A 25,538-nucleotide genomic window follows, 5' to 3' on the forward strand; every position below is an offset into this window, starting at 1 on the left:
AGCAGTTCTATTTAGGTAATGATATCCATCACCGGGCTTAATGTTCAGAGAGAATAGGAATGGTTTCACCTGTTCATGTGAATTAACCTCAGCTGACATTCTTCATGTTTCAATTCCTCAAAAGCGCAGAAAGATGACAAGCATTTAGCATCCTACTGGATGTGCTGGCTCTCAAGTTTGAGGTACTGGAGGGACACAGAAAAGATACTCTTCATTTGGTATGTATTTAAATTAATCTGGCTTTTTTAATAGATTTTGTGATTCACTAGGAAAAAAAATATATGTATCTCAGCAGAAGCTAGGGTAGCAGAATGTTCTTCTAAATTATCTATCACATTCTGTCCAACAGCATATGGGCCTACACCTCGTGCTGTGTTTAAAAATGTTTCTTTTGTCATGAAATCTGCTGAAATTTATATCCTGCATCTTACTGAAAGAAATACACTTCTCTCAAAGGAGGCAGACCCAGAGAAGTAGTACAATCGTTTCGTCTGACAAGGAGAAAAAAATGCTTTTTGGTAACCAATCTTGTTTGCAACTTGTCTTAAGCTGAGGGCAGCTCAGTGTTCATTCTGGGTTAACTCATTTTGGGCTCAAGCAAAAGAAACGTAACTCAGAAAAATAAAATCTGTCACTGGGAGAGTGTCTTAACAGTTAGCTTGTCTGGGAAGGTTACGTACTGTGTTCTCCCAGGACAGTAACAAAGGTGTAAGAAGTAGCACAGGTTACACAGTAGCGGCTGAAAATCATCAAGAGCAAAGTGAGCTAAAACAACTGAGCAGCTTTCATGTGTAGATATACATATATGCACTGCTTCATTGTTCTGTTAGATGAAATGACCAAAAGAGAGCCTAGTGAACACAATCTCCTAAAAAGGGCAAGGGAAAATTTTGCCTGCTAAGCTCAGGAAAGAGCCTCCTCCTGACATCGGTGGGCTTCTGTGAATCAAGCAGCTAGTAGGGTTCATCAGCGATAAACTAAAAATGTGTTATTGTCGCTTCATGATTGCAAGTCCCTTAACATTATCGCAATAGACATAGAGTTACTGCTTTTATTACAAAAAAAAAAAAAAAAAAAGTGTAAAATTCACATTTCAAAATTATCTGGATAGCAAAACTTTGCTCCCACAAAACCAGACACTGTAATAGAGCAAATGCATTTGCCTGTGCTGACACTAATCATCTGAGATCTGTTTCTACCCAGTAATGTGGTAAATTAGTCAAAAATGGACTATATATGGTACAGGTACTTTTAGTTTTCTGCCTGTAAGAATCTAGATGACAGTTTGTTTTATTTATTAGTGAATATTTAGTGTTCTTTGAACCAAATCCTCCTCTTCTGTAAGGCATTGTGGCTCAACTCTTGTCACTCACTGCATTAGGATCAGGGCTGCAGTGATTTCAATCACGCATTAGACTGTAGCAAAAGGGCTCTACAGGCTGAAGATTAAATAGTTTGGACTTGCTTATCTTGGTTATACACAGGCAGCAATAAGAGAAAGAAGAAGGGCACTCAAAATAATTTTATCTACCCAGTGTTACAAGGTTTTTCCTCCTCTTCTGTTCCCCTGATACGCTGGCAGCTGCTTTCAGAGCTTCTCCCTGCCTGACCCAACGCTGTTCTCTTGAAAGCCAAGTAGTAGTCATACCAGGGCTTTCTTCTTGCTGGCTAACAGGAAGGGCAAGCATTTTTTTGCCACATAAGAGCTGAATGTTAAACACTGTCAGCAGCAGGTGTGGTAATATTTGGAAAGCAGTTTCATTTGATCTTTCGTGCGCTTCTATTTTAGCTTAGGCAAATTAAGTTATTTAGATTTTTCACCTATTTGTGACTATTTCTGCCTTCATAGTTCTCTATATTTTTTCTGATGCATTTTCTAAATTGTACTTTGCTTACTAATTATATAGGCAGATTGTAAAGTTTCTTACAAATATAACTCCCTATCAAACATAACGCCCTATCAAACACCACATCGCATCATGTGGACCAGTTTCATTATACCTTGAAGACCAGTGTCTCACCCCAGGACGCTACACCATAATGATCTGGGCCCTAATCCTGCAGCCAAGTGATATCCTGGACATACAGGGACACACTTGGACCCTTAGATTTGTTTGTCTGTGTGTTTCCCAACTCAAGTAGGTGAGCTATCTACTTTTTAATGCGAGGTGTATTTTCTTGTGATAGGAGGAGGACCAAGAATCTGACCTTTAGTGTGATGTGATACGATATAAATTGACACACCATAATTGAAATAACAGCAAGTGACAGTGTAGCGTGACTTGAGTCCTTTGATGGGGTGGGAGGCAGATGACACAGCCGATGCAACACATACCTGAGTCAGCATGGTTCGCTAACTGGATTACCTGGGATGGTCTGGCTTGTGCCTGTCTCGGCACAATCCAGCTCCTTGCCTGTGGGAATGGAAGCGACTCTTACACAGGACCTGAGCACCAGGCCAGCTTCTGTATTTTGCAATTAGAAAACTGGATATTATAATTCTTTTGTTTTTAAACCCATTAATATACTATTCGGAGCTATAATCTTTATGGGCCAGACTGTAATATTCTTTCTTACACTGAACGAGACTGTTTAAGGAGTGATGCAGCCCTGGGTCTCAGAAACAAGTCAGGGTATCATAATCTAGCCCTGTATGTTTTATGGTTATTATTATCTTCTTCTGCCAGCAACACTAAGTTGCACACAGGTATAATTTAAAGCTAGAGATGATGTGAAATGTGTTTTGAATAACAGATGAGTCTCAGTCAGATATCGTTAACATATAATTAAAAATAAAGATAAATACAACCGATATGACTGTATGCTTAGTGCATTCTCTTTTGTGGTGGTGCCTGAGGGAGGAGACACAGGGGAGAGGTTGCTCCATTATAATCTTCCTGGCAAAGTCTCTCTGAAATCCTTCTGTGGAGATGACACAATTTTCTCCCTGGAGTAAAGAGCTATTGTTCTGTCCCTAATAAATCCAGCTGATTTCCCAATGTCAGGCGATATGAGGGCTATTCGCATTCATTCTCACCCCCTTTCTGGTGGAAAGGTGCATCGTCTTCTGTTCATTCCTTTTTCTTTTTTTTTTTTTTTTTTTTCTACATCCCATCATCTTTATATTTTATTTATTCATTCTCCTCTGACCTCCTATACTCACAAATTTCCTGCATGTCCATCAAGATGAACTTCTGGCAGCAGACTAGATGGCAGCGTGGCTGCCTGGCCAAAGTGACATCCGTGCTCACGTCCCTGCGAGTCCCTGTCCTCAGCAGCAAGGGAGCCACAGGCACCGGCAGCAGCACCCTGATGGCCCATACAGTTGCCCTTTGCCCCGCAGAACATGACCAGAAAAAGTTCAAAGGCAGCTCTTTCCACTCAGCTAAAAGACAGAAAGTCTTTACTTTCTGTAGCTGTATTTAATAACGAGTTTTTTTTTTTAATTTACAGAGAAAATATTTCATGTTTAAAAGTGAAACTAAGCATTCTGATTAGAAGTGAGCTGTGCTATCACAATAGGATATGCCTGTTCCCCTTCGTTTGAACTTTGGGTAAAGTTTCAATCTGTAGTCTATTCAGTGCACAAATGTTTTCCTGAATGTTGACTCCACGTGAGCTTCAGTGGCTTTTGGAAAAAAATCTGGCTGTTCTAAAAAAAAAGTGTCATTATCACATCTTTCCTAGGGTGAATGATACATGGTCTCTTGCTGCTAAGATACTATTTTATATTTCAACACTGGGTACATGGAGATTCCATCAAGTATCTGTCACATTTTTCCTCGGTTTAACGCAGATGACAACACACTGCACGGGCCGGTTTTTCTTCAGGAGCCCAACAGCATGATCTTCCCCTTGGATTCAGAGGAAAAGAAAGTGAAGCTGAGCTGCGAAGTAAAAGGAAATCCCAGACCAACCATTGGGTTTGTTGAATGTTTTACTATTCTTTAGCATGATCTCCACGCTATGGCAGTAGCCCCCAAGAGCCTCTCTCCTGTGTGCATCACACGGTGTAACTCAGTGATGTCCCTGGAGTCTAACACAATGCTGATAACAAAAAACAGGCATCAGGAAATGACTCCATACTGCAACACAATTGCAAAATTTGGACAAGAGTTCAAAAAGGTTATGAAGGGATTGTAAGCAGTCTTGGTTCCCAGATTAACCATCCTTTTCCACAAATGTGGACAAAGCTCTTAATTGTTTTCAGCTTTAGTAGCTGCTTTGGGATCCTTAGAAAAAAGATGCTACACTACCGTGGTGATGCTGCTGCTGTAAATCATTTAGGCTGCTGGTTTTTTTTCCTTTAGTGCCTTTCTCATTTTGTTCACTAAAGTAAATGCTGCTCTGAAACCGATCAGAGTCATCAGACCTCAGCCACAGTGCTGTCTTCTGACACAACCAACTATTTAATGCAATAAACTGTGTTGATTCACTGGCGCAAACATACTCAAATTGTTTCTCTGTACATTCTGGTAAAGGGAGCTGCTATGCAGCTGTGGCTCCCTCGCATGCTTTGTCCAGGGCTGATGGGGATGAGGGTTGCTATAACTGAGGCAACCTGGTGCTGGAATTTTCAGTGCCCCATTTTGTGACAACACCTACTGTGAGTGAATTTTCTTAAATTTAAAAACAAACAGCCAGCAAGTCAGGAGAGGAAAAGAAGCCTTGGTGGACTTGAATGGTTTAAAGATCCTGTTTCTGGGACTTCCTCTTGCAAAATGATTAATTCCAAAGAGCAGCAGCACTAGCAACTACAGAAGCATTAATCATATCACAGACTGAAATATATGTCAAGGATATTGCTATTTCAGTTAAATACTGAAATATTTCAATACTGTGCAGGAAATTTGCATTTTCATGCTTTTTTTTTAATAAGTAGTCAAAGATGTTTTAAATCTTTCTTTATTTACTACATCTTGTCTTTTCAACTACCCAGGAGTATTCATTAATATTAGCAGAATTTAACTTTGGCATTTTGTCCTATAGGTGGAGGTTAAATGGAACCAGTATTGACATTGGTATGGATTACCGCTACAGCGTGGTGGAAGGCAACCTGTTGATCAATAATCCCAATAAAACCCAAGATACTGGAACATACCAGTGTGTAGCAACAAACCCGTTTGGAACAATTGTCAGCAGAGAAGCAAAGCTTCAATTTGCTTGTAAGTAACAACGCAGCCTCCGTTCCTGCAGCATGCTAGAAAAACTGAGAGAGCAAGGCCTACTTCAATAACCTTTTCTAATGCATTATGTAGTATTCTCTGAGCTGTTCATGGAGTAGAGAAAACACTTGGATTTAGAGTAGAAATGTGAATGAGGAATAGATGCCTTGGTTTATGATTATTTAGGTAAAATTATATGTAGTATGTAGGGTAAAATGTCTTATTCTTTGAGAAAGAGGCCACCTAGGAAAGTATCTGGCAAATGGAATCTCACCATTGATTCTTCCTTTCCTTGGAGAATTAAAGGTTCAAAATATTTGAAGGAGCATACTCTTTATAAGGAATAAATTCACAATGACAGTTTTCACAAAGTCCTACATTTCAGAACTTAGGTACAAGTACTTTCAGGTAGGGGTGATATTTTGTAACTCTGTGTAAAAGGGAAGACAGACTGCTTCATATTTATTTTGGGTTAAATTCAGAGTTGCAGCTTCTTGTCAAAAGCTAAGGATAACAAAAGACACAGGTCTTGATGTGAATTAGCATGATATGAAATTACAAAAAGCCATTTTGAGGTACAGGATAAAGTCTGTAAGAGTGGGCAAATGATAACGCAGGACCACGAGTCATCTTTTTTCTCATGTAGTAGTGAAGGTGAAGGCAGCAAACAGATATATGGGCTCATTCATCCATCATCTCTCTGATTTCTCTGTGCCGTTGTCCTGGGAGGGGTGTACATAGCAGCTTAGTAATTACAGTAGGACCTGCTATGAAATAGCCTTGCATGCACGTGCAGGAGTTCAAGGCAATCCGTTCCCAGACTTGAAGCTATTAGTAATGGTGAGCTTGGCTTTCAGTAGAGCTTAATGAAAGATGCTTTTGACCAGCTGATGAAAGAAGCTGATAGAATAGAAGAGACTGTTTCAGATGCGCTCCAGCTACAAAAAAAAAAAGGTAAAAATGCCAATAAATGCCAGGTTCACACAATATAGAGAGGTGATTTGTAATGAGAAATATTACTGTGAGTAAAGGCAAGTCCTCTGTCTCCCCGTGTAGTTTACAATATATTATCTGTGTGCTTAGGACCTGCTTGTGTTTTTCCATGACTGAAGGTGTGTTTTCACTGTGGATGGGTAATGAACAGCTTCCTCAAGACCAATCTCATCACTCTAGATTTCAGTATGTCAAGGTGATCACTTCATAAATATTGTGTTGCTCTGCTTCTCTGGAGACCACGTGTTTCACAGCAGGCTCCGTCCTACAAACTGTGGCCTTCTGCTAGCTATCAGGGTGAGCCGAGAAACGTCATTATTCAGAGCAAAGCACTTCAACACCCCCTTGGCTGGAGTTGTAGTGTTTGCAGATGTCAATCATTTAAGGACATGCTGAGTACCAGGTTGCAGCTCCTTAGACACTGGTCCTGGGCTTCAAAGTTCAGAATGTGGGACTAGGATGGAGGATCTTGATGCTGGCAAGTGCAGTAGCCATGGACTACTTGAGTGGAAATACATCAGTTCCCTTCCTTGTTTAAATTGTTAGGCACTTATTAACCAAGAGCTTGGAAACACAGAGAATTCTGCACAAAAAATAAGAAACCTTTAGCATTTTATCTTAGCTTCAGATACAGAGTGTTTATTAAATTCTGATTAGTTTATCTATCTTGATGCATCTCATCTGGCAAAAATCTTTCAAGTTTTGTAGTTGGCCAAATACAAATTTAGTTTGACTGATTCTTAATTACAAAGATTGAATTCAAAAAGAAAGCTTGGTCTTTTCCATTTTAAAATAGGGATGGGGAACTTGAATAAATGTATTATATTTGATTCCTAAAATTTATTTTAGCTTGCTAAAACAGCATAATCAGATTAGAAACATTTGGATTAAATAAAAAATAGCATTTATCAAGGTAGGCTCTGTGCTTTCACAAAACAGTAAGTCATTTTGTATTGTATAATCAAAGGATTGCAACCTGAATTAGCTGAATTATGAAATACACAGAGTGGTTTAAGTTTATTACAAAAGCTCTGCCTCTAAGAACCAATAAAAATGGGCATCTGTATTAGTAATGTTTGTTTTTCAGCCTTGACATCCAAGATGTGTGGATGCAGTAGCACTGCTTAATGTAACTACTTGCCTATATGTGGTTTTATTCCAACCATGATCATTTTTGAATGGCCTTGTGTAGGTTCTGCGTGGAATAACCTAAAGCACTGTATGGGGAGGACCCTTCCTCGCCATTGGCGAGCTCTCTTAAGCCTGTTTGCTCTCAGTTGCTCTCTCAGGATTTTCCCCTTTTATCAAGTTATTTCCCTTGAATTTACACCCTTGTCTTGTGCCTAGATAGCACGTGCAGTCTCTGACCCACCTCCAGCACTTCAGCTCGGTCTCTTATGCCCTGCTATGTCACATGTTATGATTTAGCTGTGGAAAGGCATTTGGTTGGGGACTCAGGACTGTACTGCTTAACCTGTCTATGGCTTCCCACTTCATCCGAACAATCCCTTATTTTCCAGCCTGATCGGTGTGTTGTGTGATTTTTGTGTTATCTCATTTTTATTTCTGAGGAAAGTTATTGCTAAGTCTTTTGAGGATAATGTCTGGGGTTTTGAGCTGCTTTTTTCTTCCTCTTAAGAGTTAAATTCTGAATCCTGGGGCATCATTAATATATGTTCGTTCATTCTTCAAGGGCTGTATTATTCTGCGTTTTCACTGAAGATTAAACTGCGATCTAGCTATTCAACCTCCTGTGGAGGTCAGAGAGGGTCAGCAATTTAATCCTTGAAATATGTATTTAGGTTACAAACTCATTAAGGTAAAAGTGCTAATATTTTCCCTCAATACTTGCTTTGTGATGTATCATTTACATTTCAAATTTGTTCTTTTAGTTTTGGTGTGTCCCCCTCCCCTCCCCCCCCATGCTAGTTGTATCTGAAATCGAACATGTTTTCAGAAAATGAGGAATCTGCTTTGCCACAGTAACAGAATCTGGATTATTGATACCCTAAACCCTGTGCTTATAGTAATACAGGCTCTCAGAAAATAACAAAAGCTTTAAACTCTGAGTATGGATTCTAATAATGGCTTCTCCAAAACGATATACAAAAACACAGCTGAACTAGATTAAATTACGTGCTTTTTATTTTAGGGGATGGGGCTTAGCTTGACAATTTTATTCTCTGTACCGTAGTTTCTGTTTGGAAATAACACTGAAATCAATAAGAAGTTATACCTGGAAAGAAGTGCAGCTCTGATGCTGCAGTTGAGAGATGTACCCACCCATTCAGACATATGATTAAAGCTGTTTACTATGGCCCAGATCCTGCTTCCGTTTAGGTCAAAGATAAAACTTGTATTGATTTTTAGTGGCACCAGAGTTGGACCATACCCCTCAAAGTGATGAATTTGCAAGTCATTCCGCCTGCTCAGCTCCCATTCTCTTTGGCATGACTCGAAGGTGCTGAGCAGCTCTGGGCTGCAGGCAGGAGAGCGGTGCAGCTCAGTGCGGAGCAGTACGCTGTGAGCAGGATGCGCTTTTAATGAGCGTCCTTGCCAAATTATTTCTACTGACTGTGAAGTAATTTACAAAATGGAACATTAGTGCACACAGGTGCTGAAAGTTGCATTTATACTCACATCTTCGTAGGTATAAAATCACAAAGTTGAGTCCCGGGAAAGGCTTCAAGAGCTTGTCTGTCCCCAGTGCGAGGCAGCATTGATGCCCTTCCTTAGAGAAGCTCGCCAACCTGTTCTGCAAAACATTTGCAGACCCTTCTCAGAAGTGTGTATTCAGAGGACTGTGTGTTAAGATTTAGTTTCACTTATTTTGATGGCCTCTGCTAGTGCTAATCTTACTTGCTAGCAGCTACTACTGATGGTCTGGACTATGCTTGTACTCCATGCCCTGTGCGGGTAATGACCCAAGGGCCTTCAAATCTATTCCTCCCCCCCTTCCATTGACTATCGAGCGTGGTAGTTGTCCAAAGGATTGTGCTTTTGGGTAGCTGAATCCCAATGGCTTCCCACCAGAAATGTCTCTGCAGAAGCCCCCAGTCTATCGCCATGTGCCAGCTTTCACATGACTTGCATCTCGTCTACTGTCTTTGGGTTCGCTCTTGCTTAACCAAAGGCTGGTAATGAGGAAAAGGGACAGCTTGTCAAACCTGTTCAAAATGAGCAACGCTGGTGGAAATGAGTTCAGGAATAAAAAGACTAAGTAAGGCTTCCCCTTCTGTTTGTAATTCTTGTCTAAGTGATGTCCAGATCTGTTCTTTTACAAACCTGTTGGTAGGGTGAGATGAGCGAGACAGGACTCTCACCAGCAAAGAGGATGGTGATTATTCTCTTACCTTTCAGCTGATTTATGAGAACCTATGGAATAACATGTCTAATTAGAGATTAACTTTGATACTTATTGTACCTTGCTGAGGCCGCAGTTTGTTTTTTACCACCAAAGATTTGAAGCCAGACATTTTTACACATCTCCAGGAGCAGTGCAGAGGGTCAATCTGAACAACCCTCTGCCCCCCACCCCAGGGGTCTCCAAACTGTCTGCTCCATCGCCGCCTCTATCTGCAGCAGCTAATGCATCACCAGGAGGGGGCCAAGGCTCCACTTACCTCTTCAGGCAGATGACCCCTGTCTTCTCCTGTGGAGCCATCCCCAGTGCTGGTAGATGGAATATCCTTTCCCTGCTGTGATAACTAGACTCAATTTGGCCCTAAACTCCTCAGCAGGATTTGCAGTTTAACCTGAAAATACAAAGACCTGCTGTAATGCTGGTTTAAAAATAAACCTTCCGCAGAGTGGGTGAGTAGCCATGCAGTAGCTGTTGCCTTTCTCATCATGTCCTGATGTTTGTCACATGCTGTTGATTGTGAAATGAGTATGCAAACAGGAAAATCAAGTTCAAATTGGTGCAGTTTTTCAGTCATACCATTGTCTTGCCCCCTGTTGTTATAAAAACTGCCTAAAAGTGGTGTCTGTGAAACATCAGCTGTTAGAGAAATGGGGTCTGCTTTTCAGGGGTTTTTAGCATTTTGCACATTGTCGCACCACCCCACTGGGAGGATGGTTGGTGTCCTTCTTCCCACTCTGGGCAGAGGTGCTTATCTGATATCGGTGCCTTTCCAACCCGTAGCGATTTTCTATGAAGGACTTTCCTTTGAATCTGTAACTTAACAGACCCATGTTAATGCTATGGGAATTTTCTGCAGTTGGCAGAAAAGATATCCTGGGATACCCCGGGAACTACAGGCCTGTCAGCGTGACCTTGGTGCCAGGGAAGGTCATGGAGCAGGTCATCTTGAGTGCCATTATGCAGCAAGTGCAGGACAACTGAGGGATCGGGCCCAGCCAGCATGGGTTTATGAAAGGGAGATCCTGTTTCACTAACCTGGTCTCCTTCTATGACAAGGTGACCCGCTTAGTGGATGAGGGGAAGGCTGTGGGTGTTGTCTACCTGGACTTTAGTAAGGCCTTTGACAGTGTCTCCCACAGCATTCTCCTGGAGAAACTGGCTGCTCACGGCTTGGATGGGTGCACTCTGCGCTGGGTTAAAAACTGGCTGGATGGCCGAGCCCAGAGAGTGGTGGTGAATGGAGTCAAATCCAGTTGGCGGCCGGTCACGACTGGTGTTCCCCAGGGCTCAGTACTGGGGCCAGTCCTGTTCAACATCTTCATTGATGATCTGGATGAGGGGATTGAGTGCACCCTCAGTAAGTTTGCAGATGACACCAAGTTGGGTGGAAGTGTCGATCTGCTGGAGGGCAGGAAGGCCCTACAGAGGGACCTGGACAGGCTGGATCATTGGGCCAAGGCCAACTGTATGAGATTCAACAAGGCTAAGTGCCGGGTCCTGCACTTCAGTCACAGCAACCCCATGCAACGCTACAGGCTTGGGGAGGAGTGGCTGGAGAGCTGCCTGGCAGAAAAGGACCTGGGGGTGTTGGTCGACAGCCGCCTGAACATGAGCCAGCAGTGTGCTCAGGTGGCCAAGAGGGCCAATGGCATCCTGGCCTGTATCAAGAATAGTGTGGCCAGCAGGACCAGGGAGGTGATAGTGCCCCTGTACTCGGCACTGGTGAGGCTGCACCTTGAGTACTGTGTTCAGTTTTGGGCCCCTCCCTACAAGAAGGACATCGAGGTGCTGGAGTGTGTCCAGAGGAGGGCAATGAAGTTGGTGAAGGGTCTAGAGCACAAGTCTTCTGAGGAGCGGCTGAGGGAACTGGGGTTGTTTAGCCTGGAGAACAGGAGGCTGAGGGGAGACCTTATTGCTCTGTACAAGTACCTGAAAGGAGGTTGTAGCGAGGTGGGGGTTGGTCTCTTCTCACTAGTAACGAGTGATAGAACAAGAAGAAACGGCCTCAAGCTGCGCCAGGGGAAGTTTAGGTTAGATATTAGGAAAAACTTCTTCACCGAAAGGGTGGTCAAGCATTGGAACAGGCTGCCCAGGGAAGTGGTTGAGTCTCCATCCCTGGAGGTATTTAAAGAACGGATAGATACGGTGCTCGAAGATGTGGTATAGATGGACTTGGCAGTGATAGGTTAAAGGTTGGACTCGATGATCTTAAGGGTCTTTTCCAACCTTGACGATTCTATGATTCTATGATTCTATGATATTGCGATGTCCAGGGGGCTGAGGCACTAATTTTTAGAACAGAAATGAGACCCCAGGAGCGGGGAGGACGGGGCTGAAGGGAGGCGTCCTCAGAGGACACTGGAGCAGCAGCAGCAAACCATCGCTGTGCTGCCCCTGGGAGCCCCAGGCTGTGGGCAGATGAGATAAAATGAAAGGGGAAAGGTTTCCTCCTCCTCCTGCAGGTCAAGCGAAATGGCATATTTTGTGTGTGGAATTTAGCCTGAACTGTTTTACTCTGTTTGAAGATTAAACTGTGTCTGGAGGGCAGGGTTTGCAGGTGGGCTTCCCTCTGCCACTAACCAGGGCAGCAGCCTCAGACTTACCTGTTGTATATTTTTCCATTGGATTGTTCCTTTATAGAAACTCTAACTTTCTTCTTTGTTATTGTGAGCATACTCCTAACTGCAGGGAATCACACTGTTGTTTCTGAAAACTGTTCGTGTCGTGTCCCCCCCCCCCGCCTTTATTAAAGAAATTTGTTTTATAGAAGTGGTTCTGTGAAAATAATTGTTACGCATGAATTAGCAGCTAGAACTCAGCACTGTGCAGTGCAAATGGTAGCAGAAAGTACAGTAGTAGTGTGGTTGTAATGAGAATACTTTGGGGCTTTGACCTACCATCCCAAAATAATTTCACTGTGATGGTAGAAAAAGAAAATTACTCCCAACATTACACTGAAAAGGATTTTTTTCAGTATTCCCATTGCTGGAATTATTCCTGTTATATCTTGTACCCAGGCAAATCCCATAATTTTTGCTATTAGTTGCTAAGAAACAAATTATAATTGCTGCTCAAGTTCTTTACTGTTGTACCCTCTTATTGCCCTGAAGTGCATTCATTTTCTTTTTGGAGATTAAATGATCAATGAAGTAATTCTTTCAAGAACAATTAATAATGAAAACATTTTCAGAAAACCACCAAAGTATCTGCCTTGCCTTGCCTAAACAAACAAGCGCAACAACAATCGCATTGATTGATCAATGAAGTGATGCACTGCCGCTCGGCTGAATGAGGCATTCGGCACACAAATTAAATCATTTCCGCAGTGATTACTAACGTCTGAGTGTTGAGAAAAGATGATGTGTTTTAAACCTCCTGGAAATTAAGGAAGCGCAGAGGGTTTGGGTTGGTTTTTTCAGGAGTTGGACTGCAGCTGGGATGGCGGGTGTGCACAGCTCTGTTCATCCCTTGGCAGTCCATTAGTTGCCTGTGCTCTTCCCCTTCATGAAGTTTATTTTTTCAAGTTTTTTCTGCTTGTGAAGGGCAGAAACCCTGTTGGGCATGTTTTCCTGTCTCCTTCCTTTTTCAGGTTCTCTGTGAGAGAACTTGTGAAAAGCCCCTGCCAGGTACATGGGGTTGGGAGTCTTTAGCATCTTGGGTGGGAGCTGCCCACCTGCACTAAGGTGGGAGAAGCACCCATGCTTCCCTGCACAGCCCAGCCCCTGCCTGCAGCCACCATCACAGGACATGCGTGCCTCTGCTCCAAGGCTGGTTTTCACCCAGATATTGCAATACCATGCTCAGCTATTTCTTGCTCAGGTACCCCTTCTGCTTTTTCAGAGCCTGGACTTCAAATCTGCAGCTCTTCCATAGGTTAATTCACTTTTTCCTGGCATTTTCATCAGCTGCTGCCTCCCACGTATATGGTCGCAGTTCAGAGATACACCCCCAGCCAGCAACTGGAGTTTGCTTACACCCAGGGCCCATGAATCTGCCTTAAATAATTTAACTTTCTTAGTTTTTCTTACATCTTCAGAAAGTGGTTTTCTTAACGTGGCCTACTTTCCCATACACACCCCAAAATCTCTTTTGCTGTCTCATTTTTTCCCTTTGAAGCCCATCAGAGCCTCTGCACATCCAGGCCAGACAGAGGGTTTCATTGTGGTGCACAGGAGCAGCTCTGTGGCAGCAACGAATGACACCGTGCTGCAGAGGATCTGCCTCTGCTTCCTGTGGCTGACCTTCCTATTTCTTTTTTTTTTTTTTTGATTAATAGGACCAACAGGGAGTATGTAGCAGAGGATAGATATATAACCTACTTTACTTTCACCTGTGATAGAAGGACCCTTAACTTAGAACAGAAACATAGGATTTATACGTGCTTTGTTTCCACCCAAGAGTTATAAATAAGATGAATACATTATTACTTAAAGCAGTGGCAGGGCATTTGTAAATAGTCAGCGCACCTTCTCTCAAAACTAGTAATCTTGTAAGCTTGCAGTATTATTTAGGAAGTGTATTTCGGCTTATATCACACAGAAATAGTGCTGCTGAGAGCAGGGAGTGTTGCGCGAGGAGGTGCTACGTCCCAGTTCAGGCGCCGTGTCAGAGGGCTGTGGCCAGGAGCTGCTGCACTGGACATCGCACTGGAATCAGCTTAAGATCACAGATAGGTCGCAGTGCCACAGTTTCTCTTGTGGTTTAGAAATTTAGGGAACAGCAAGACAGAGGCTTGACAGTTTTTTCCTCTCTCTCCCCATATTTATTTTGTCTTGAATATGTAAAATAACATATATTCAAAATATATATATATATTTATATCTAGTGGCTGGATCTTTAAGAACTAAATGCAGATGTAGCTATTTGTTTAAAACGAACGCTTAAATGGACCAGTTTGGTCTCAGTGTGCCAAAGTCCAGTGATGTAAGCTTTCCTTCTGTTGTGGTTTAACCCCAGCCAGCAACTAAGCCCCACCCAGCCGCTCGCCCACTCACCCCTGGTGCGATGGGGGAGAGAATCGGAAGGGTAAAAGTGAGAAAACTCGTGGGCTGAGATAAAGACAGTTCAATAGGTAAAGCAAAAGCCATGCACACAAGCAAAGCAAACCAAGGAATTCATTCACTCCTTCCCACCGGCAGGCAGGTGTTCAGCCATCGCCAGGAAAGCAGGGCTCCATCACACGTAGCGGTGACTTGGGAAGACAAACGCCATCACTCCGAATGTCCACCCCTTCCTCCTTCTTCCCCCAGCTTTATACGCTGAGCATGATGTCATATGGTGTGGGATATCCTTTTGGTCATTGGGGTCAGCTGTCCCAGCTGTGTCCCCTCCCAGCTCCTTGTGCACCCCCAGCCTCCTTGCTGGTGGGGTGGGGTGAGAAGCAGAAAAAGCCTTGACTCTGTGTAAGCGCTGCTCAGCAGTAACTAAACCATCCCTGTGTTATCAACACTGTTTCCAGCAGAAATCCAAAACACAGCCCCATACTGGCTACTGTGAAGAAAATTAGCTCTATCCCAGCCAAAACCAGCACAGCTTGCAAAAACCTCTGCTGTTAGGTGAAGCTCTTTCTAGTCTTAAGTAAATTATCTTTGTGCTAAATCATGTCAGGATGCTATGGAAAACTCCAACTGGACCCGGAAGGAAATAAAAAGAGAAATTTCTTGTTTTCTCTGGTGTTCTGAATGAAGCAGTAAGTATTCAGGTTCTGAGCCCAGGTATTTGGGACAATTTCACTTTGAAATGGAGTCGATCTCTCTGCCTTTGAAGATCTTCTGACCTTAGGCTTAGTCAGTCACTTTGACATCTTACCTGTTAACTTAATACAGACCTTCTTTTTATATGCTCAATGTGTAGGTCTTAAAGAAAATGGTGTAAAGCTCCCACGGTAAACTAAGGAGAGAGCAAGACTTTGTCTTTCTTTCCCTGCTTTCCCCATGGCTTTGTGCAGGGTCTGATACCATGCTATTTATCAGCAAAATTTCCTGTTCTCTGTCTCACTCCTGAAGCCTTTGCAACTTGCCTGTATTACCAGCAAGGTAGTTCCTGTTGGGGCCCATTTGGTTGCTTACCACTAGATTGTTAGAGAATCAGTGCACATCATTTGATGTTTATTCCACTCTTTGAAGTCTAAAAGCAAGAATGAAAATAGTAGTATACTGTGAATATTAATGTGTCCTTAGCAGTAGTATTAATCCTCTGACTGTGACTATATTTACAGAATATTTTTCTGAGCATTTTTTCTTAAATCAAAGCTGAGGATAGGAACAGTTGAATAGCTATGTAGATGATATTAGAGTTTCATTTTGGCACAACTTCAGAATATAGCCCAAGTGCTTTCATTGAGTACAGTCTTACCTCTGCAAATCACTGATGACCAGTTGGCTTATTCTGATGAGAGCTAGAAGGGTGCATAAATAAGAGAGGAGAGTAAATTGCGAATTTAAATTATTTTTACAATAAATGAAATAGCCTGTAAATGTAGATGCCAATATAAAGCAGTATCCTCAAGAGTACGGTGACCCTTCAGGGAACTCGGTTATTCAGCGAGACTGAACCATACTTTCTTAAAAAGACAAAATGGGATATGACCAACTGAAAATGAGTAAATTTAAAAGAAGTCTTTCTCTCTTGACTTACAAATAATAATTAGAGTTCATAAGGATATTTCCTTCAATTGTTAATACCTTGAAATTTTGATTAGCAATCCTGTAGAGACTTTGTCTGCAATGTAGTCATAAGCAGCCAAGGTAGAGGTACGCTGTGTCCCCATTCACTGGTGCTTGCTCGTGGTTTCACATATGCATCCGTGGTTGCCACTCATTTATCATGAAGGATTGAATTCTGGGCATTGCTTCTGTAACAAGTAGTCTCTGCCTGCTCACTCTCTCCATTACAGACATTAGAGATATGTCAGGTCTGTGAACCATTGCTGTCCAGGCGATACGTGATGAGCTTCAAACCACGTAAAACATCTGCAGTTGCAACTAAGCCTTCTTTTGGTCTGGGTTCTTTCCCATTACAAATCTCTCCAAACGTCTTGCAAAAACTGATCCTAGAGTGGCACAGATGTCTGAAGAGCTGTAAGCATATGTTTTCATGGCATATCGTAATTACTGTTTTTCTGGTCTTTTATGTCCAGTGAATAGAGAATAGGACAAGGAATCGAGAGATGTTTGTTGTTTTCTCAGTTATTAGGACACTTCTTGTAACATCTCCCCTTTTGGCTCTAAATCCCTTTATCTGTCAAATGAAATAAATCTATTTTAAATTTGGCTACTGCTGTAAAAGACAACAAAAAATGTTTCTACAAAAGGAGGGCTAACGAGATTCTCTATCCTCTGTTGGATGCGGGGGGAAACATAGTGACAAAGGAGGAGGAAAAGGCTGAGGTACTTAATGCCTTCTTTGCCTCAGTTTTTGATAGTCAGACCAGTTGTTCTCCGGGTACCCAGCCCCCTGAGCTGGAAGACGGGGATGGGGAGCAGAATGAAGCCCCCATAATCCAAGGGGAGATGGTCAGCAACCTGCTATACCGCATAGACGCACACAAGTCTGTGGGGCCGGATGGGATCCACCCAAGGGTACTGAGGGAGCTGGCAGAGGGGCTCACCAAGCCACTTTCCATCATTTATCAGCAGTCCTGGCTAACTGGGGAGGTCCCAGTTGACTGGAGGTTAGCAAATATGACACCCATCTACAGGAAGAGCTGGAAGGAGGATCCAGGGAATTACAGTCCTGTCAGTCTGACCTCAGTGAAGGTTATGGGGCAGATCATCCTGAGTGCCATCACATGGCACGTACAGTACAACCAGGGGATCAGGCCCAGTCAGCATGGGTTTATGAAAGGCAGGTCCTGCCTGACCAACCTGATCCAGGCCCAGTCAGCATGGGTTTATGAAAGGCAGGTCCTGCTTGACCAACCTGATCTCCTTGTCATAGAAATGACAAGGTGACCCGCTTAGTGGACGAGGGAAAAGCTGTGGATATTGTCTACCTGGACTTTAGTAAGGCCTTTGACACTGTTTCCCACAGCATTCTCCTGGAGAAACTGGATGCTCATGGCTTGGACAAGCATGCTCTTTGCTGGGTAAAAAAAATGGCTGGATGGCTGGGGCCAAAGAGTTGTGGTGAATGGAGTCAAATCCAGTTGGCGGACAGTCACAAGTGGTGTTCCCCAGGGCTCGGTATTTGGGCCAGTCCTGTTTAATACCTTTATCAATGATCTGGATGAGGGGATCGAGTGCACCCTCAGTAAGTTTGCAGATGACACCAAGTTGGGTGGAAGTGTTGATCTGCTGGAGAGTAGGAAGGCTCTACAGAGGGATCTGGACAGGCTGGATTGATGGGCTGAGGCCAGCTGCATGAGATTCAACAAGACTCAGTGCCGGGTCCCGCACTTGGGTTGCAACAACCCCATGCAACGCTACAGGCTTGGGGAGGAGTGGCTGGAGAGCTGCCCGGCAGAAAAGGACTTGGGGGTGGTGGTCAACAGCTGGCTGAATATGAACCAGCAGTGTGCTCAGGTGGCCAAGAAGGCCAATAGCATCCTGGCTTGTATCAGAAATAGCGTGGCCATAGTACTAGGGAAGTGATTGTCCCCCTGTACTCGGCACTGGTGAGGCCTCACCTCAAGTACTGTGTTCAGTTTTGGGCCCCTCACTACAAGAAGGACATCGAGGTGCTGGAGCGTGTCCAGAGGAGGGCAACGAAGTTGGTGAAGGGTCTAGAGCACAAGTCTTCTGAGGAGCGGCTGAAGGAACTGGGGTTGTTTAGCCTGGAGAAGAGGAGGCTGAGGGGAGACCTTATTGCTCTGTACAAGTACCTGAAAGGAGGTTGTAGCGAGGTGGGGGTTGGTCTCTTCTCCCAAGTAACAAGCGATAGGACAAGAAGAAATGGCGTCAAGTTGTGCCAGGGCAGGTTTAGGTTGGATATTAGGAAAAATTTCTTCACTGAAAGGTTAGTCAGGCACTGGAACAGGCTGCCCAGGGAAGTGGTTGAGTCTCCATCCCTGGAGGTATTGAAAAGAAGGGTAGATGTGGTGTTTGAGGACATGGTTTAGTGGTGGACTTGGCAGTGCTAGGTAAACAGTTGGAGTTGATGATCTTAAAGGTCTTTTTCAACCTAAATGATTCTATGATTCTATTTACCTATTTTTAAGAAATAATTATAATCCTTAGGTTGATCCTTACTGATTCTCTATCAGTGCAAACCAGTATTGTCTTTAAATGTATGGAAAATAACAGTCACCGGGACCCCCTGGTCAAGCCCAGACTATACCCAAAGGCCACAGGTGGATTCTGTCTTTGTCAGAAAATTTCTGTTCCTGTTGATGGGATGTCAGGCCAATGCAGAACGATTTTATGCTAGTGGCTGCTTTTTCATTGTTTTATTTTTTCTTCCCTGTTTTCCTTCTGGAAAGCAAAATCAGGGAGCCAGTGTTGGCATGCAAAGGACAGCGGAGCTTTAAATATGTTCGTCGAAAGTTGTCCCATGTTAGTTTTCCTGTCTGCAACAAACGTGACTGCCATTTCATAATTCATTAGACGCAAGAGATGAACAGACTGAAAAAATATCTCCTCTTTAAGTTGTGGTGCCTAGCATAATAACATACTTTTCCATAGGCAAGCTGAACTGCCAGATACCCTCTGAGGACCAGAATCTCTGTGGGGTCTTTTTCATTTGTGTTTCAATCAAGTAAAGGGAAATTGTTCTTTGAAAAATCTAGCTTAGCGAGCTTGTGTCACGTTATTTTACATTATTTGGGGTCTGAATTTGCATTCATTTAGCTGTGCAAAGTATGAAGGTGCAGTACAGCATGCTCCAGTGGGGAACACGCGAGGCATCTGCAATGTTAATGCTCAGCTATGAAGTGAGAGAGGGCTGTGCAGTATCTCCTGCCGCCAATAGAAGTACTGCTTTCTGCCTATTGCAAAATCATCTGTGCTGGAAGAAAGTGTGTGAATAACGCATTGTTTTGCTACGAAAATATAAAAAAATTCTGAGAGTGAAGTAACTCCATTCAAGTCAACCCAAGGGGAAATATCTGCCCAGATTTTCCAGATTAAAGCAATAAAATAAAATTTTCTGAGTCTTCAGCATTTTGTCTCAATCAGGAGAGTTGCTTCAAAATGAACATTTGAAATATTTCCTATAGAAGGATAGTAAACGGGCAGCTTTTATGAAATGGAACATAAAGTCGAGGAGGATTTTTTTCTTTTTTTGGTAACATCATAGAAAGAGTGATTTGATTTGGGAAGAGAACAGTGGGTGCCTTGCAGATACTGCTAAGAGCCCCGGTTCCCCAGTAAGATGAGTGGCATGAAAGAAGGCAAAAAAAGCACTGGGGCTGCCTTGTTGCCTATTTGGAAGCAAGGATCAAATCCCAGCGAGGTGCTGAGGATATAGTGTGCCAGGAGGAGCCATCCTGGTGAGGACAAGCAGCTCATGCTTGGTGTGACAGAGGAAGGAGAAAGCGGTCCAAGCACGGCATGAAGGTCCGTAACTCCCACAGCTGCCTGTTGGCCAGTGTCATCAGTAATGCTCGAGAAAAAGCTGTGGCAGTCTTTGGGATGCAAGGTAAAGGCCTGAGGAGAAATTTTAGCCATGCAGGTAGACAAATCAGTCTGATAGATGGTGGTCAGAAAGACTTGGCAAGATTTAAACATAGTCTCAATATGAGAACCTAGATAGAGATGTCAAAGTCCAAGATGATGTATAGGTCAGAGATGTGAGTGACGAGGAGAGCAGGGAGGGCTTGGGAGATATAAACAAGATCTTGGCTTGCATACCAACACACCAGCTTTCTCCTTTCCTAACCCAGGCGTGGCTGTTTGCAGCTCGCTCCTGGCTCAGACAGGAGGAGCTGCGAGCCCTTCTTCCTGGCAGGAGGCAGCGTGCCTCCCCCGAGAGCACCTGGTTTCAGTTCAAACCTGCAACTCCTCCAGCTACGCATCTCTTCTCATCGCGTAGCTAAGTTGAGCCTTCAGAGCAAACCCCACTGTGAAAATCCTCCAGCTACACATGCCCCCACAGCAAAGGCTCACATGAGAATTTTTGCGTCTTGTGAGAACGCTAGCAGTTTCTGTGCGGGAAAGACCAGGGAAAGGAAAGGTGTAGAAGTCCAAACTGGGCCTGGCCACTTGGTAAAGACACACAGGCAGTACCTCGTTTAATGCCAACAGTAATAAAGTCCAAGCAAAAATATTTTCCAAAGGAGAGGCAAGGTAGGGAAATGGCAAGATGTTTACCTCTAAAACTTTTTTTTTTTTAAGTGAAATAGAAATCCCAGTGAAATTTCTGTTCTAAAGGTCAAATTAGAAAGCTTTCATCCCCAGACTTGTAAACTATTTCTGAAATCAGTGACTCTAAAAATTATTCATTAGAACACCAGATCTTAAAGTAAAATTCTATTAAGCTCCGTATCAAAGGGGGTTTTATTCCGAGCTGCGTAGCCTGCTGTGTAGTCTTGACGCAACAGCAAGGACATGGGCCGAAGAACTTAATCTTTGTGTATTTGTGAAAGGGATGACATAAAACCTTGCTTTTAAAAAGTCAGGCACAGGTTTTATAGAGACAGTGTTTAGAGATATTAGAGCCATAAATATCAGGAGGCAAATCTTGTCAAGTGTTTAGAGAGCAAAAAGCTTTAATGCTTTTGTGGGTGCTAGTCATCAGTTAAAGTGCTTTCAGCCTGCCTTCGTATAGACGGGCTATGATTTCTTCAAACCAATGTCCTCTAAAATCTGAAACTGATTGAGATGCACTAGAATCTCATTTCAAGACTGTTTTATGGGCCAAATTAGCATAGTTTATAGTCTACAGCCAATGAAGTCATATTATTCCATGGGCAGTGATGCAAATAACTTCTGTCTCCATCTGGTTGTGTATTTTGTCCAGGATATGAAAGTATGCTCTGTTGTATGTGGAGAGTTATGCAAATGTGATGAAAACAATTTGGAAGAGGGCATACAAGCTATCTCTTGGTAGAAGGTTCTTTATTCAGTCTGAACCAGGAAGACTTGGCCAAACTCTCGGGTCGCTTTTTTTTTTTTGTTCAACAAAGTGTCATTGCCAACCTATTCAGAATACCCTTGAGATAAGTCACATGGTCTTTAATAATAAAAATATCCCATTGGCTTTGATTAATATGACCTTAAACATCATTCTAAATCTTAAATTGCTGAGATCATCTTAAAATTATAAAAGGGGTATGAAAAGACAAACCCCATTATGCTCCGGAAATCTCTTTTAAGTCATGCTTGAAAATTGTCTTTAATTTCTTGGCTATATCTGTGTACACAAGTGGATTGTGGGTTTTACATACATGAAGAGGTAACTACCCCTTACCTATATCATAACTTTACTTCCTATCATATGGGTGCTTCAAAGTTCATTTGATATATGTAGTAAGGTCAATTCTTACCAAACTGATTTTTAACCATTCAAGTTTCTTGTATCCAAATTACAACCAACCCTCAAGGCTGAAATACCAAACCAAAGACCCCATGCAATATATATGGACTAAAACCCCCTTTTTTTAAAAATCCTGATCAAAGAATTTGTTGATAATTTAACTGAAGTATCAGTAACCTAATGGAAGGTGTATTTTTAGTACAGTTAGAGTCCATAGTATCCAGTTATTGCTAATTCCCAGTAATTATACAGTTGCAATGGTGCACACAGTCTACCATGTGTGGGTAGCATTGACCCTGTTCCTTTCCTGTGCTCCTCCTGGACATGAGCTGGGTGGTGTCAGCCTTCCCAGGAGGAGGCAGTTCCAGCCCCTTGCCTGCCACTGGAGTAGCTTTGTTTGGAGAGCATGATGGTGAGGGGGGTTCTTCCCCCTCTGTGCCTGATTCTGGATATTTTTATATATTTGCTACTACTGCTGTATTAACTGCTCTTTCTTCATTGATTCCTGCCTCTGTTATGTCTGAGTTTTGCTATGTGTGTTTTTTATAGGTTGTGTTCTTGCTTGTGGTTCTCTGTGTTCCACCCAAACCCACTTTTGCTCAGTCCTTAGTTGCGTTCCTTTGGTGAGGAGGAGCTGCAGGTTGTGCTCACAGCTTGGAGGCATCTCTTTCCATCCTGCAGCTGCACCAGCAAGGCGTTTGCAGTTATCTTGTGGTTGTATTCTCGGGGTCCCGTGTTACAATCCCTTCTTTTTCCTTCAAACACATACATCCTCTGTCAAGGTTCATTGAATAGCTCACTCTGTAGGGATAATCATCCATTTGAAGATACAGATAGACATACAGATACAGGTATTATGCTTTCGTAGCGACTTGCTATTAACATCAACTCAGTAGAGGAATATCACTGATGTGTTATCAAATTCATTTTACAAAAGCCTCTAGAGATAGACTTTAAGTAAAATATAGCGGCATAAAAGCCACTAGCATTTTTTTTTTTCTCTAAGCCTGAATATTAGTCATGTTTTCTTTTGGAAATTAAAATTCAGTGATGTATAAAGAAGTGATTGATGTATGTATGTTTTCATTAGGCTATAGTAAAAGGAGAAATAGTTTCATATCAGTTAAACAAGAATAGATAAAAATAGCATTGACACTGCTTTTCTAATCATTAGAGAAAAAAAACCTTAAATGGAATGACAAAGGGTTCACTAATGGTATATGAGTTTTTGACAGTATGCCATTCAAGGCAATGTACAGCAATGCTTCCTTCTACGTGGTATAGTCACATAAATTGGCTTTCTAAAAGACATGCAGACACCTGTCACCATCAATTTGAATCGTTTACTGTTCATGTAATTTTCTATAATATTTTTGGTTTTATTTAATAGTTCTACAATAGCCCTCTTGCATAGAGAGTTCTCTGTTAATTTCAGAACCAGCATAATTACGGATTTTTGATTCTAAAAATATGCTACGCATTATAAAAAATTTTTGAAAAAAGCAAACCATGGAAACTCTCCTCCAGCAAACAAAGAAAGGCAAAACAGAGCTTAGCTCTCATAAAAAATAGCAATCTCTCTGTCAAATCACCAATGACCTGAGACTTGCAGCCTCCTGAGGGCAGCCTCCTGGTTTCGGTCTGGTTTCCAGGGCACACTGAGTTCAGCAGCTGAGTTATTTCCACATTGCAGCCAATAACAGGAACCAAGTGGGCCTCGCGTACAAACGCTGTAACCACTCTGCTTGGGCAGAGGTCTTAGCAATAGAACAATCGGTGGAGCTGTAAATGAGAATAGATATAAATACAAAAAGCAGAGGTTAAATATTACACTTCCCCTGCCAGTGGAAACTTGAGGGAAAGTGAACTGATCTGGTCTTGCTTGCTTGTACTTCAATGTCATCTGTGAAATATTTCTTTTAAAGAGCAAACTTCGATTTCCGGGACTTATCTAGTGGTCGCTTAGAAAAAGAATTACCAAATTTCATAAATAAAGTACAAACCCAAGTAGGTCCTAATAAAGGATAAAAGCCTACAGCTCCTTTGCTTATAATTGAATCTTCTTTGCTATAAAGACTGATTTTTTTTTACGTAAAACTTGAGGAAATTTTTCATCACTCTAGCCAAAGTTGAATAATTGTAACTGTGAAAAGCCATATGTTTTTGATTAAAATTTCCATATGCCATTTACTGAGACAAACTACTCAGTCTTAAGGGGCTGTGGATTGTTTCAGATTGTTTAAGCTTTTATTAAACCACATTTGAGGTTTTGGAAGGAGGTTATTCAATGCAATACCCTACCCAAACTGAAAAGCTTATGGGACTGACAGCTGTTGCTGGCATCTTCCGGGCTTTTGAGCGTTTTTGAGGAATCAGCATCTATATCAGACTGGCATCACTTACCAGTACCTACGTAAGTTGTGTCACTAAACGTTAAGGCAGAGTTTTAATGGAGGCTACAGAAAAATCTGGTAATGCAAGAAAAGACATTCAAGTTCATATTAAAGGGTGGCTGTTAGTGTGTACATGCTAATAGCGTATTGCACTCTAGTCCATTTCAGCATCAGATGTCAAGGTTTTGTGCAAATATTAGCTAATTAAGTCTCTTTTGAGACACACAGTTTAAGTGCTCATCCTTAGAGATGTGCAAACTTTGACACAGAGAACTTAAATGACTTTCCCAAAGTCATGCAATCACTAGTACAGTGGTGTCAGTGGTACAAATCGATGTATTTTTCACAGGTTAAATAGATACAGCTTTATATTCACATGGGTCTGTTAAGTCTGATTTAGAATTGATACTGTGGAGATGATGAAGCTTAAATGGCATCCTCACTCATTCATTAAATAAGGTCTGAGTAACAGTGTTAATCATGATTACCTGTCTGCATTCCTGTTAAGCCTCCCTGTTCTATTCTTCTCTTTGCTCTGAAAACATTTCTAATCGCATCCTCATGTGATGCTGGAGTTACTGGAGCTTGTACAATATTTTTCTATTTTCAGTGGAGTTATAGGTTTAATATTGTGTGCTGCCAATAAGCTTTGGCAGGACATTGACCTCCAGAATTGGAAAGTGTTAATATTTTCTTCCTCAGTGATTTCTCTTAATCAATTTTGACAATTGCTTTCTAAATAGGGAATGTCCAAGTTAAATAGGCCAAAAACTAATATGCAAGTGTATTCTTTTCTTAACAGTCATGCAAATATCTGATCTTGATTATTTGAAATCACACATTTAAAATAAAAGCCTGATTTGCGAGTTACTCATTGGTGCATGTGAGCTAGGATTTGTTGTGCAGATGTGTGCTGCTTTGATTAGCTAGGGAAAGTTTACATCCTTCTTGCATCTGCAATCCTTTTTGATCCTATGAATAGAAACAGTATTTTCTCATGGTCATATACTGCCTAGTGCCACAAATCCCTGAGTTGGTGACATATTTTCACCAAAAGCACATGCAAGGATCCTGGCTCCAACAGGAAGCAGTTTCTGTTTGTATAAGCAGTCCTCAGTTCTGGTCATGTTTTGTTTGTTTCATGTATAAATATTTTTATTGAAATTAAAGTTCCTTTCTTTTTTGATCTATGCAGTGATAGATCACTGTAAT

The 25,538-nt window shown here is 42.2% G+C and overlaps 1 protein-coding gene across 7 annotated transcripts in view; it reads left to right on the top strand.

Moving 5' to 3' along the window:
- LOC104016941 (contactin-4) overlaps window positions 1-25,538 on the top strand; it is a 353,560-nt gene that overhangs the window by 215,473 nt on the left and 112,549 nt on the right. For all 7 annotated transcript variants that reach the window (XM_087743644.1, XM_087743651.1, XM_087743647.1 and 4 more), the window contains 2 exons: window positions 3,797-3,923; window positions 4,990-5,165. In XM_087743644.1, the coding sequence (XP_087599770.1) occupies window positions 3,797-3,923; window positions 4,990-5,165 (303 nt within the window). The remainder of the gene's footprint in view (window positions 1-3,796; window positions 3,924-4,989; window positions 5,166-25,538) is intronic.

Source organism: Nipponia nippon, unplaced genomic scaffold (assembly GCF_047370975.1).
Source record: "Nipponia nippon isolate SJK-2023a ecotype South Korea unplaced genomic scaffold, ASM4737097v1 scaffold_9, whole genome shotgun sequence".
Lineage (NCBI taxonomy): Eukaryota > Metazoa > Chordata > Aves > Pelecaniformes > Threskiornithidae > Nipponia > Nipponia nippon.